Raw genomic sequence first — 13,525 nt, forward strand, 5'->3', positions numbered from 1 at the left:
ACCATCTGACACTGCTTCTCCTGCTGCTCTATCCTATGGTGGTCTTCTTCTCTCTCACACCCCCAGACCTGAGGGTAGGCATGGTGGAGGAGTTGGGGTTCTTCTCTCCCCACAGTGCACCTTCCAGGTCATTCCCCATGAGCCCTCACTCTTTCCCCTCCTTTGAGGTTCACACCCTCAGACTCTTCCGCCCACTTCCCCTCAGAGTTGCTGTTATCTATCGTCCCCCTGGCTCTCCTCGACAATTCCTCAACCACTTTGCTACCTGACTCCCTCATTTCTTATCTGCTGAAGTTCCCACACTAATCCTGGGTGACTTCAACATTCCTTTCGATACTACTATTTCCTCTCACGCTTCTCAGCTTCTCTCTCTAACCACCTCTTTCGGCCTCTCACAGCTAACAGACTCTCCCACGCACAAGGGTGGGAACTCCCTGGATCTGATCTTCTTCCGCCACTTTTTCATCTCCAACTTCACAAACTATCCCTTAGAGTTATCAGACCACAACCTCCTCTCTTTCACAATTACAAACAATCGCCCCCCTCCTGACACTCCTACCCCACATATATATAAATCTGCGTGGCATCAACACTCAACAACTCATGGACTCCCTACAATCTTCACTGTCCCAAATCTCATCCCAAACACGGCTGCACAACACTACCACAACACCCTGAAAACTACCCTAGACTCTGTAGCCCCCCTCTACTCTCCGCACACTCTGCCACAGATGTCGGCAGCCCTGGCACACCCCGGAAACTCGCTTTCTTTGGCGGTGCTCTAGGACGGCTGAACGTCTGTGGAGGAAATCGAGAACCTCCGCAGATTTCATTCATTACAAATTCACCCTCAAATCTTATTACTCTGCCCTTCACCTCGCCAAACAATCTTTTTTCACCTCCCTCATTTCTTCACTGTCAAAAAATCCAAAACTCCTTTTCGACACCTTTTAATTCTCTTCTCAAGCCCAAAGCTCAGTCACCCATCACTGACCTCTGCGCTGAAGATTTGGCCTCCTACTTCAAATCCAAAATTGACACCATCCATTCCGATATCACCTCCCAGCCCCAAAGCTCCATAGATCCCATCCCCTCTCCCACCTTCTCTTCACTCTCTGCTTTTGATACAGTGACAGAGGAAGAAGACCTGCCCTAGTGACCCTGTTCCCTCCCTCATCTCCACCTATCATCCTTCCCGTGCTCTACGCTCTGCTAATGACCTTACACTAACCTCTTCTTTAATCAGAACTTCTCATTCCCGCCTCCAAGACTTCTCTCGTGCTGCACCAGTTCTCTGGAACTCCCTACCCAGACCTCAGACTTATTTCCAACATCCCCAGTTTCAAGCGTGCCCTGAAGACTCATCTCTTCAGGCATGCTTATTACATTTCGTAATCTCGCCTCCCTTTGCTATCCCCTCTCCATCCTCTCCATAACTTCTTCGGTGCTAGTTACACTGCCCTTGTTATCTGAGCTCAGAAAATGGCTTGTGACTGGCTTGCCCAGCCGCCTATAGGCACTTAGAGATTCTATGTACAATGACTGGAACATTGACAAATAAAGCACTTGTTGCCTCTTGTGTTACTCCCAGTCATACTAGTCTGTGCGCTCTTGAGAGCAGGTCACTAATTTGGTATTTTAATTTATTCATTGTATAATTTAATATATAACCTGTAATGTATTTATATATTTAAATAAGCGCTGCAGAATCTGTTGGCGCTATACAAATAAATATTATTATTATTATTATTTATGTGGTCATACACTAATGATGAGGGGGCCTGGCTCACAATCTCTGCTCTAGTTCATCCAAACTGTGTCATAGGGTTCAGGTCAGGGCTCTGTCAAGTTGTTCCCACACCAGACTTGGTTAATCATGCCTTCATGGATCTAGCTTTGTGTACTCAAACTGTTCTTACAAAGTTGGTAGCATACAGTTGTCCAAAATGTCTTTGTATGCCGAAGTGTTACCATATTCCATCACTCGAACTATGCGTCCTAGGCTAACCCCTGAAGAATAAACTTTATAGCATTTTCACTTGTCCAGCAAACTTTACAGATGACACAATGCAGTCAGGCAGGTAATGTTTTCCTGGCATTTGCCAAACTCTTCCATTAGACTGCCAGATAGAGAAGCATGATTCCACTTAAAGGAACATGTGTCCCCTGCTCCAGAGTCCCTAGTGGTGGCAGGCTTTACACTACTTAAAGGAGAAGTCCGGCCAAAATTTATTTTTTATATGTTATTACTTATGGAAAGTTATACAATTTTCTAATGTACATTAATTATGGGAAATGCTCATATACTACTATTTCCCTTAATTTAGTGTTATCAGGAAGTGTTTGAATTCTCTCAGAAGCAGTGACGTCACGACCAACGGTGTAATTCCTATGGAGTGTCCAGCAGGGGGCGCTCTCTATATAGAAGTCAATGAGTACCATTGACTTCTATATATAGTGCGCCCCTGCTGGACACTCCATTGGAATTACAATGGATGTGTGTATGTAATGTAATGTACTGTTCTTTGCGATTGAATACATTTATGGAATACTTTGGGGAGCAAGTGTCCTTGCTCCCTAAAGTATCCCATAAATGTAATCAATAAATACATTAGCTGGGCACCGAGCAGGGAGGGAGAGAGGTGCCATCTACCTCCCCCCTCCTTGCTTGGTGCTGGGAACATATACAAAGTACTACTCCCCCATTATCTGCAGATAATGAGGGAGTAGTACCTGTGCTGTCTTATCGCCGCTCACAGTAGTGCCCCCTCCTCCTAGAAACACTATTGCCCCGCTGACTCCCCGCCGCCTGCCCGTGCCGCTCCTCACACTATCCGGCCGGCCCCCGCTCTCTGCTCCTGCAGGCCGGCCGCGTCAGCCCTCACCCACCCCGGGACTGGGACACCAGGAGCGCCGTGCTGCCGGCCAGGGTGGGTGAGGGCTGACGCGGCCGGCCTGCAGGAGCAGAGAGCGGTGGCCGGCCTGATAGTGTGAGGAGCGGCACGGGCAGGCGTCGGGGAGTCAGCGGGGCCATAGTGTTGGCCGGACTTCTCCTTTAATCTGATGCTTGGTGTTAAGGCTTGCATGCAGCTGCTGGGCTACAGAAGTCTTAGGCCGCATTCACACGTTCCATGCGGAATACCTGTAATGGACAACCCCCAATCCCACATGGCAGCAGCTGTGATAAGATGCTGGGAGTGGGGGAACTGTATGCATATGCTTTGCGCTTTCATTACAGTGCAGCACATATGCATACAGTTCCCCCGCTCCCAGCATCTTATCATAGATAACACAGAACATTTGAATGCGGCCTAAGCCTTGAAGCCCCAGGTGCAGTTTAAATGCTAATTTAGAAACAGAAAAAGCAGAATGTTGGCAACTACTACTGAGAAAATTTACAGTAACAACAAAAGAAACCGTTGTTCTGGGTGCTGGGAAAAACTGGACCCAGTCCTGGGAGAAGCGCTACAAGGCAGCTGGCTGTTGAGCAAGTTTCTGAGATAACAAAGCAATTTGCTTTATTACTGTAAATTTTCTCATCTCTATTGGCAACCTTTATGCGCTATATAAACCTTTTACATGGTCTCCACTTCATTGTCTAGTTTCTTGCTGTTTTAATACGCTTTTACTTTATCATAATACATTTATTGTAAAAGGATCTAGAATGGAAGAAACAAGCTTGATGCAGAAGTAACATCCTATTACAGTACCATGCTGGAATTCAGCAAGATCTCTAGGATGATCAAGGCTTTTGCTAGCTCAGATCTCAATTTGGGGTGATGTGTGTTTTACCAGATTTCATATATCAAAATATTGCATCTTGACTCACCATTTATCTTATTTTATGGTGAAGAGACTGCACTAATAAGTCAGGCAGAGCATTAGCTGAAAGTCAGCCATACAGCAGCTGCAGTTGTCACAACAAATGTCAGTGGAAAGATACAGCTTACACCTGGCCGTGTCTAGTTCAAGCACAAGCCCTATTGTGGGACCTTTCCTCTGCATGAGCTGCATCTGTCTATGCTGAACTGGAAGGGGGGAGCAAGGTGCATAGTGACAGGTACCTTTTAACTTACAAACAGTCTAGAATCCTATTCCTTTATGGGACTTGCAGCAGTTCAAAGCAAAACCGTCACTAATAAGAGTACATTTGATCCTTGAAACTGAAAGGGTCCACTGTATAGCTGAAATACCTTTTTGCCAGAATCCCAATGTATACTGGGGATGTGGAGCCTAACATGCTGTGACTAAGGTGAAAATAAAAGAATTTTTACCTTGGGCGTTCATTTATATACTACATAAATCCATACAATAAGTAGCTGCGGACTTATGAAGCTCCTCTGACTAACACTGTCTTTACTATTGGTGAGTTCTATGTAAAGAATCTCTACTGTATTTCTGTGAGATGCAACTTCACACTGCTCTTCCTCCGCTCCTGTTTGTAAGAGCCAAGAGAGAAGAAACCTAGCAATCAGAATAAGCATAGCACTGGCAGATGCCATAACATTCTGAAATGTAGGGGTCTAACCTCTAAGACCCCTCCAATCCAGATAATGGAGGAACTAGGTGTCCCTTTGGGTCTCCTACACTTCAATAGCTACCTGTCAAATGCCAAACAAAGGAAGATATCTTCAATAATTGACTTTTTTGTACAAACATCCCATCAAGGGTTGAAATAAACGAAATATACAAAAATAACAAAAAAAAAAAAAAAAAAAATAATGTGTTTCTGCAGGACACATTAGAACTCCAGCAGTATGCTGGCATTGATTTCAAAGGGGTTCATTACTTGAGTCAAGCACTCAAGCTCTTGTGGGTGTTTTACACAGAGTTCAGTTGATCCTGTATGCCCAGTTTTGTATACTTATAGTTTGAGAGGCCGTTAGCTAGAGTAGTATATTCTGTTTGATCAAACGGTCTAAGAACCTTTTTTTATTGAAAAAAAAAAAAACCCTTGGAAGAGGTCTTTATCATATATACACTGGAGGGAACATGTACGGTAAATCCTGACACTCGCAATTTACTGCTGCATTTTTTGATTTTTGTATGTCATGGAGACAGTATTGATCGGTTTGAGTGTTCAGACCTGTACCGATTGGGAGAATGAGGAGGTAGACGACCATCCTCTCCCTGCTCTGTGTAAGACAAAAAAGAGATGCACTCCATACACTTGTGAGCGCATCTTTTTTTTTTTTTTTTTTTTGACATAGAGCAAGAGTGGACATTGCTACTGGAGTCGTCTTCTTCTTCTTCCACTTGGTCCATCTCGCTTTCCCCACTGCCTGGTTGCACTGGTGACTCAGTTTGAGGCTGTCAGAAATCACTCCCCCTAAATCCTTCTCTTCTGAAGTCTTTGCCAACACAGTACTGCTGATATGATACTTGGATAGAAGATTCCTCCTCCTCAAAAGCATTTATTTTTACATCTGGAAAACAACTGCATTTTACATTATTTGGACCACTTATCTAGCAAAGCTAAATCATTTTCCATATTACTGACACCTCCAGGACACTTTAGTGTCGTCACCAAACAGACAAACTTTACCTACCAAACCTTCTCCTATGATGGCTTCTTCCTGTCTGTACCTGCTTTAAGCTATATTAAACAACAGAATTTTAATGAATGGGCGAGTGCAGTGAATCTATTCTATTTGGCTTATTTAGTTTGCTTAATTTTTATTACAGAAACAATTCAACAAGATGTTCACATCCTTATGGCATTGTCCTTCATAAACACGAGACGTTATAAGCTTCAGATGTCATTAAAAAAATGCCTGAAATCCCTAATGTATGCCCCACTTCTGCAGCTCCAAGGTGGTGGGAGTTTAGGATTCGGGTGGCAAAACCACATTTTAAATTTAGCTGTTTAGTAGCTGAACAGAACCAAAAAAAAATGAACAAATTAAATTTCACATCTTCCTGTAAACAACTTTAATACCGTCAAAAACTGATCAATTAAATGATAAAATTAACAAATCTGCACTTGTTAAAAAAAGCATGAGGTAGACTGACTAGTGAAGCCAAATTCACCATGTTTTTGGTCAATAAACTATCTTTTTTAAGCAGCATATTTAAGACTTCCATTACTCAAAAGAACCAGTAGTAAATGCTATAGCAAAAATAGGCATGATATTAACACAATGGATTTTCAGTTTACATTCATTACGGTTATTTCTCTTAAACAATGTTGGCATAAGTTCTGCCGTAATTACAAGAAACATTTATTAAAATACGTTCAGGCTCTTCGGTGGCAGCAACATCACATTCAACAAATAACTTGTGGGGAAAGTACAAAGTCTGCAGGAATGCCAATTTAATGCAATATGACGTGTTCTGCAAAAGAGACAATTCCAAACCTGCAAATAAATTTAGTGCAAATCGAAAACAGGTTGAGAAAACAAGATACAGCTCTCCAGGAATGGCTGGCCGCAAGAATAGCATGACACATAACGGATGCATTGTGTGGCAACAGCATTTTAGCAATTGGACCCAAAAATGTTTACTTTTCCCTTCATTTTGCATCCTGTCACAGTTTTGGCATTAAAACAATGTATAAGGCAAAGATGGCACAGCTGCATTATGTGAATCTACCATAAGGACATTAAAATGATGAGATAAAATGTTGAAAACATTACAGCATAGTCATTGTCACAATACAGATACACAGATTAGAGATCTCTTAGCTGATGCAAAGGCTGCGCCATTCAGTCCTGAATTAGCCTTGGAAAAAGCAACGCTGAGACAGGTTCCTTTATCAGACTAAACATGGTCACCCCCCTTTGTTCTTTAGTAGTCCATGAAAAGAGCATTGAGGAGCGCACCCAAAGGCAAAAGATCAATGTGCAGAGTAAAACAAATATAACTCATAAAATAGACATTAATTTATAAAATGTGCAACAAAAATCAATGTCGTGTATGATACAAGTTCAAACTTTTTTTTTCTAATATATTAAATATTTTGTTCTAATTTGTAAACAATTCTTTTTATGGTAACACTATTTTTGAATATACTAAATGGCTAAATGGTTTTCAAAAATGGGAAATGGGGAAGAAAAAAAACAACAACCACCACTAGTTACAGTATACAGGTTCACGCTGTACTTTGGTTCTGTCCGGTGTTCAAATAATTTCATGATAAAAGGAGAACATTTTAATAGGATAGAGTTAGATGATAAATAATATGTCGGCTACTCTAAGATCCCCATTCAGATTTTATTTTATAAATCTTAATCCTTATATGCTCAGCCAATATTCCAAGCTGATGTGCTAGCCTATGCCCAAATATTGTGGATATTAGAATTTTGGCATGTCAATGGAATTCTGTACGTAATGGTTGATATTTATGGCACACCAAGGTATGAACTAGAAGGAGGCTAAGGAAGCAGAGGATCTAGAAGCCACATAAAGATGTAAAACTTGTTGCCTGCAGAATGACTACTTCCAGCAACTATCAATGACTGGATGTTTCTGTTTAGCTGTGCCAATTCTCTATAAGATGGTGATCATGCAAGGCTAATGCCTTATTGACAGTAAATCATTTTACTTCCCAACATGATATTAGAGTGCAACATAAGGGACAGTAATTTGGGGCACAAACTTCGAGCTGGCTTCTTCGGAAAGAGCAATCAGAATTAAAGGTGAATTATGCATTACTCATTTTGCAAGGATGATTGAAAAACATTGTCCACAATATAAAAATATCAACACTGACACAGGAAGAGATTGTGCCGCTGTCCATCATTTAGTCATAATGAACCCCTGAGAAGAAGTCTACAAGAGATCCACTGATCCAGCACATTCAAGAAAGTTCATAGTATCTTATTTAAGACGACCAACAAAAGGCAATTGGGGGTAACAGCTCTCCAGACTTCATTGGTCCATAAATATCCATGTCAAGAGAACAGCCACTGCTCACTAAGGCAAGTCCCAGGCATTTGTATATTACCCCCAACATATTTGCACATGATCCATTTTACATTGGGTCAAGTTTTTATCTCGGCACATTTTGCAAGGATTTCTCTTGACGCTCATATGTGTCGCCCAGTAAGAAAATAAAGTGGTTTATCATCAATACTGTTCGCAGTCTGAAATTCATCCCGCAGTCTGAACTGCCATTCGTCTTCAAGCTCCAATCGTACAATTGTTTGTCTAAGGGAGCTCCTGTCCTGGCAAATAACGCAAAGAGTGGCACCTTTAAAAGGAAAAGAACAACAGATACGATTACATTATTCAGTCAATAGAAGAAACGTACAGAATTGTCAAAATGTGAAAATCAATTCTAAGTAGGAGTTACCACATACCTTTGAGAAACCTGAACTTCCTAAGCATTGTTGCACACACAAAGGAGTCGCACAAATAGAGGAGGAGACCACTGAAATCTACTCCCTCACAGTTCACATTCACAGAGTGTGGTCTGGAGCTCACATAACAGAGAGATACCTGTAACAGAATGCAATTACTTGTTATACACTCTGTGAATATAAAGCACAGACCTAACATTTTATATTATATATATAATTTATTTTTATTTTTTTATTAAGGGTGTGTTCACATGTACAGAATCCACAGCAGATTTGATATCAAAGTAACTAAATAACGGAACACAGCATAAAATCTGCTGCGGATTCTGTACGTGTGAACGCACTCTTAAAACACAAGAGAGAAGTCCATAAAAAAAAAACTGTGATCATAACAAAAATGGTGGTGGGTTTAAGTTAAATTGTAAACTTGGTTCACCATTGTTGTTTTTACCTCCGATCCAAGATTTAGGTAGCAGTCTACAGCCAGTAATGGGTTCCTTGGGTTATTAAGAGCCTTTGGGAACAGCTTGTGAGAACTGTGCTGAAGAAACTTCTCAAGGAGGAACTGAGCCGGTGCAGCCAAGAGTGTCTGCTCGCTGTCTGGTGCGCACACATACTGCATAGGAGAAATGGGAGCTGTGCTTTCTGTGATCTAGACAGGACAGAAGTACCAGCTATTAATCAGCTTACTGATATCAGATATTGTGAAAAAGAAAACTCAAAAGTAGTTCAAGATGCAAATAGCCACAAACAAACAAACAAAAAAAATCATATACATTTTGCTGTGAGATGATCAAGAAGAATAACATAACAGTAATTTAAACTAGAAAAGTGGCAATGCTTTATGTAAATAGAAGAGTGCCATAACCACAGAAGTAGGTGATATCTCTTACAAAGGTAAGCAGTCTTATTCATACCATAACCTTGGGCTTAACAATGAAGTCCTTGTGCCCTCCCACGTGAATGTGCTTTTTCATGAGGCTGAAGTTATTGAAGCGGCAGATCAACAGCCCCCCACTGTTGGCTCGAAGGTTAAAGTCTATATCCTCACAGAAGTATCTGAAATAAACACATGGTCATCTAACAACACAGAAAGCAAGATTCCCTTGTGACCAACACCCTATAGAGCCCCAGCTTATAGACACCTTCTCACTCCCATACCAAATATCCCACAATAGTCACCCAACAATACAAACCATTATTAGCTGAGAAAAATGTATAACTCATGCACTAAAATTCTATTTGTTTAGGAATTTCATGTGAGAAAAAATTCTGGTAATTAATATCTGGTAAACTTTACAAGTGGAAAGTATAGAACCAGTGCATGGCCTGGCAGCGAACCGGACTGTACACATTACTAACCTGTTGAGGTCATATTGCACATTCTGGGTAATGTCTACGTTGAGCAGTATGAAGTCGTGAATATGGCACCTGGAGAATGGACGTTTAGGTGGGGTGGAATTTAATTTACTATTCCATTTCTGAATCCCGAGCATTGCATAGCTGGTTATTTTTGGTGTAGCTTCCATGTGTTGTATAATATACTTCAGAGACACATTTCTAGCCCCATAGTCAGTCTCTACTGATTGGCTGGTGGATAGAAACACAGAAGACATAAGAAAATATATTGAAAATCATCCTTATATTTGGATAATATGTAAAACACATGCAATAGATAACCCCTCTCCCTCAAGGAACACTTCACAAGCAATTACAGAATGTCTCTTTTTCTGCCATTTGGAGCATTTATTTTATCAGTTTAGCTGGTCCTAGTGTCCTAAATCAAATCTTTCAAATCAAATACCAGAAAGTGCCAGAAATGTATTTTCTTCCATTAAAAAAATCTTGCGTCTTCTAGTACTTATCAGCTGTTGTATGTCCTACAAGAAGTGGCGTATTCTCTCCAATCTGACACAGTGCTCTCTGCTGTCACCTCTGTCCACGTCAGGAACTGTTCAGAGCAGTAGCAAATCCCCATAGAAAACCTCTCTTGCTCTCCTGCAGGACATACAGTGGATCATAAGTACTGGAAAACGTGAGATTTTGTTTTTTAAGAAGTAAATTACAAATCTCTAGCACTTGTTGATCTGAAAGGAAATATGTTCTGGTGAACAACCCCTTTAAATAATACTAATGTGTTTTCCAATTTAAAAGTCTACACAATTTAGTCATACAATCTGCTCACACACAACATGTAGCTGCAAACCTTGACTGCTCTGGAACTTTGCTATGGACGTTCCATAAAACACACGAGTCATCCATTATGATGATGAGCGGCCATACACACTGGCGTTTCACCCCCAGTTCTTCCATGCGATTTCTTTCCAATTCCAGGTTATGGTAAGACAGTTCTTTTATAAGGAATCTGGACGCTCCTACATGATAACAGAATTTGATATTTTATATGGATAAACATAGGACCAAGTGAATAAACAGCATATGACAAATGACTACATGTGCTTACCAGCTCCAGCATTGTTAAACATGCTAGGAAGCACTAGCATGATGTGGTTGGACCAGTACTTTCTGTACAGTGGCATCTCATATTCCTTCACTACCATAATATGTAAGTGACTGATGCCTTCCATTGAATGGTAAAGGTTTAACAGACCATGCTCATGACGTCCACTGGATGGGGTGAAAATTGGGCTCTTCACCATGTTTGGATTTTGCTATTGGAGGGAAGAAAAATATATTCCTTTTAGGCATTCATTTTGGTTTATTCAACTAATGTTCCAGATAAATATACTCATGACAAAAGGTACAAAAAGCAACATAATAATTACTACAATGGTTTTTAAAAGGCAAAACCCCTTATGAGGCAGAAGCCAATTGCCCCATCATAGGGAGAATAATTCCTTACTGCATTTGCCGCCAGGAGTCACATACATCTCCACAGTGCTAACAAGGTCCTGTAACACACTTACTGCATCAGACACCAGGGGGAGCCGCATGCTCTTCAGATGGTTGCCCTGTTTGCTGAACACAAAATGATGCTCTTTGGATTTTGGAATGATGAAGTGAAGCTGAACCTCCTCTCCAAGCATTGAGGATGAGAATGTAAAGGCATGGATAGTGGATTCAGGGGTCTACAAAGGAAGGAAATGTACAACATTCATTTTATTATTCATCAAATAACAATTAGAACCATTTCACTGGAAAAATAAGGTCAGATGATTGTAACTTCCTTCTGCAAAATATGCTGTCTCAGGGTCTACTAATGAAAAGGCTGTCTGATGACTAATAGGTTTTTCAGGAAAAGAAAAAAACACGATAGGCTAGTAACAGGAGAAAAGATGAGGAACAACATGAGAAAATACAAGAAATGAGACCATCTACGTATGACTGTGTTCTCATAATGTACAGTGAGTACCATCAGACAACTGATCTGCCAGGGTGCCAGGTGTTTGCATCTCACCATCAACTATTCATGGCCTGTCCTGTCAATCATTTACTGGGATACATTTATTGGGCACTGTCACTTTAAAAACAAAACACAACTTATGACTAGTACAATGTACTCCTGCAGGTGACAGAGAGTGTGTCCCGCAAGTAACCCGATAATACATTTAGGTTCCACTTTACCTGAGAGGTGGAGCTGGAATCCATGTACTGATGACACTGCTCACAGTGATGGAAAGTGTTGTATGAAGCATATTTAGTGAGCATCATAGAAACAGTTTCACGTTTTCGAGGCTCATCGAGGCGCATTCCCAAAAATTCTGTAGGAAGAAAAAAAAATATGGATGACGTGCTAAAGAGACGGTTTCAGAGTACGGAGCTCCCGACATCATGATTGGCTATGCTAGTATAGTATCCCAAAGATTTAAACTGTTTTGGAGCTCTCTGCATCATCATGAAATATGACAGGAGCTTGAAACTCTGCTCTCTAGCACAATGTCTGTATTTATGGACTGTGCACGCAACACGAGAATGCCCCCTTAGTAAAGGAAAGATGGTGATCACTTCTGATCCCGAGACTGAAATGAAAACATTTGCCCTTTGCCTGTATTTCTCCAGCTAAATAAGTAAACCACATTACCCAGATAACCTTTTGTCAACTTTGCTGTAAAAGGTTAACAGACTTCAGTAGCCCTAACTACTGCTTGAATATAAAATATCAAATTTGTTTAGCCTTTTTTTCCTTAAAGTTATTGTCCCACAACACATTTTTATAACCAAACAGATACTAAGTTACATATGGTTTTAATTTGTACCCCTCCACTGTTGCTGAGAACAAGGGGCCCCTATTCTTTGGCTTTTTTAAGAGTGACTTTAAGAGCTAAACACGATTTGGTCATTACTGATGGTTTCAAGTCATATGTATGTTCTGCTCTATATCTACTAAGATCTTAAAGTGTCACTGTTGTTATAACTTTCAAAATTTAAATCAACAGTAGATGTGATATAAAGTAAGTTATTTTTTTTTTAGTTCTCGTGGAAAACCCGGCACTTCCTGTTTTCTGACTTCCTGTTTTTCTCAAAGAGTCAGAAAACAGGAAGTCCGGTGTATCCCAGGCCATCTGAAAGAAGGCAGCCATGTGATTGATGGACACATTGAGCCATGACTCTGTACTGGCCGGAATTCCTGTTCAGTCTGTGTTTTACAACCAGTACAAGTCAGAAAATCTGCCTTCAGGAGACTGGACCTGGATTTCTGGTAAGTTCAGTTTTACAGCATGATAACAAAAAAAAAAAAATAATGAATGTATATTGCAAACTATGCTTTATGTCTACTGTTGATTTAGATTTTGAATGTTATAACGACAGTGACACTATAAGTTCTTAAGATTCTAATTCTAAGCAATAATGGGGTCCCAACAGTCCATTAAACAGACAACCATTATTACATGAACACCACAAGTTCTCCAAAGCAAGAACCACTTTTTCTGAGTTAGTTAATTATTTGATGAAAGAAAAACTTTGCAAGAATACTAAGCTGTAAACATATCAGCAGCTCACAAACCATTTACAGCACATACAAAATACCAAGACTTATAACAGGAATCCTGCAATCTGAAAATCATGTCACAGAGTTTGCTAATATCTTTTGTTCACCCTGTAAAAGCTGATACATTTACAGGATGGCTGGGATATCTTCTGTATAAGAGAGCCCTGTGTCACCATGCTCTGCATTTACACGGCTTACTGAGCACGGTCAGCATACAACAGAGCTGTGAATTATAGTGGAGCTAAAAATAGGTGCAGACCTGGAATTATGAGGA

General features: G+C 40.6%; 1 protein-coding gene across 1 annotated transcript in view; it reads right to left on the minus strand.

Moving 5' to 3' along the window:
- Positions 1–5,907: 5,907 nt before the first annotated feature.
- GREB1L (GREB1 like retinoic acid receptor coactivator) overlaps positions 5,908–13,525 on the minus strand; it is a 75,986-nt gene continuing 68,368 nt past the window's right edge. The window contains exons 26-34 of the mRNA XM_069957715.1: positions 11,886–12,022; positions 11,228–11,389; positions 10,765–10,972; positions 10,507–10,675; positions 9,663–9,890; positions 9,218–9,359; positions 8,752–8,952; positions 8,301–8,439; positions 5,908–8,191 (exon numbers count right to left, since the gene is read on the minus strand). Of these exons, the coding sequence (XP_069813816.1) occupies positions 8,028–8,191; positions 8,301–8,439; positions 8,752–8,952; positions 9,218–9,359; positions 9,663–9,890; positions 10,507–10,675; positions 10,765–10,972; positions 11,228–11,389; positions 11,886–12,022 (1,550 nt within the window). The 3' untranslated portion in view covers positions 5,908–8,027. The remainder of the gene's footprint in view (positions 8,192–8,300; positions 8,440–8,751; positions 8,953–9,217; positions 9,360–9,662; positions 9,891–10,506; positions 10,676–10,764; positions 10,973–11,227; positions 11,390–11,885; positions 12,023–13,525) is intronic.

This window comes from Dendropsophus ebraccatus, chromosome 2, assembly GCF_027789765.1.
Source record: "Dendropsophus ebraccatus isolate aDenEbr1 chromosome 2, aDenEbr1.pat, whole genome shotgun sequence".
Classification (NCBI taxonomy): Eukaryota; Metazoa; Chordata; class Amphibia; order Anura; family Hylidae; genus Dendropsophus; species Dendropsophus ebraccatus.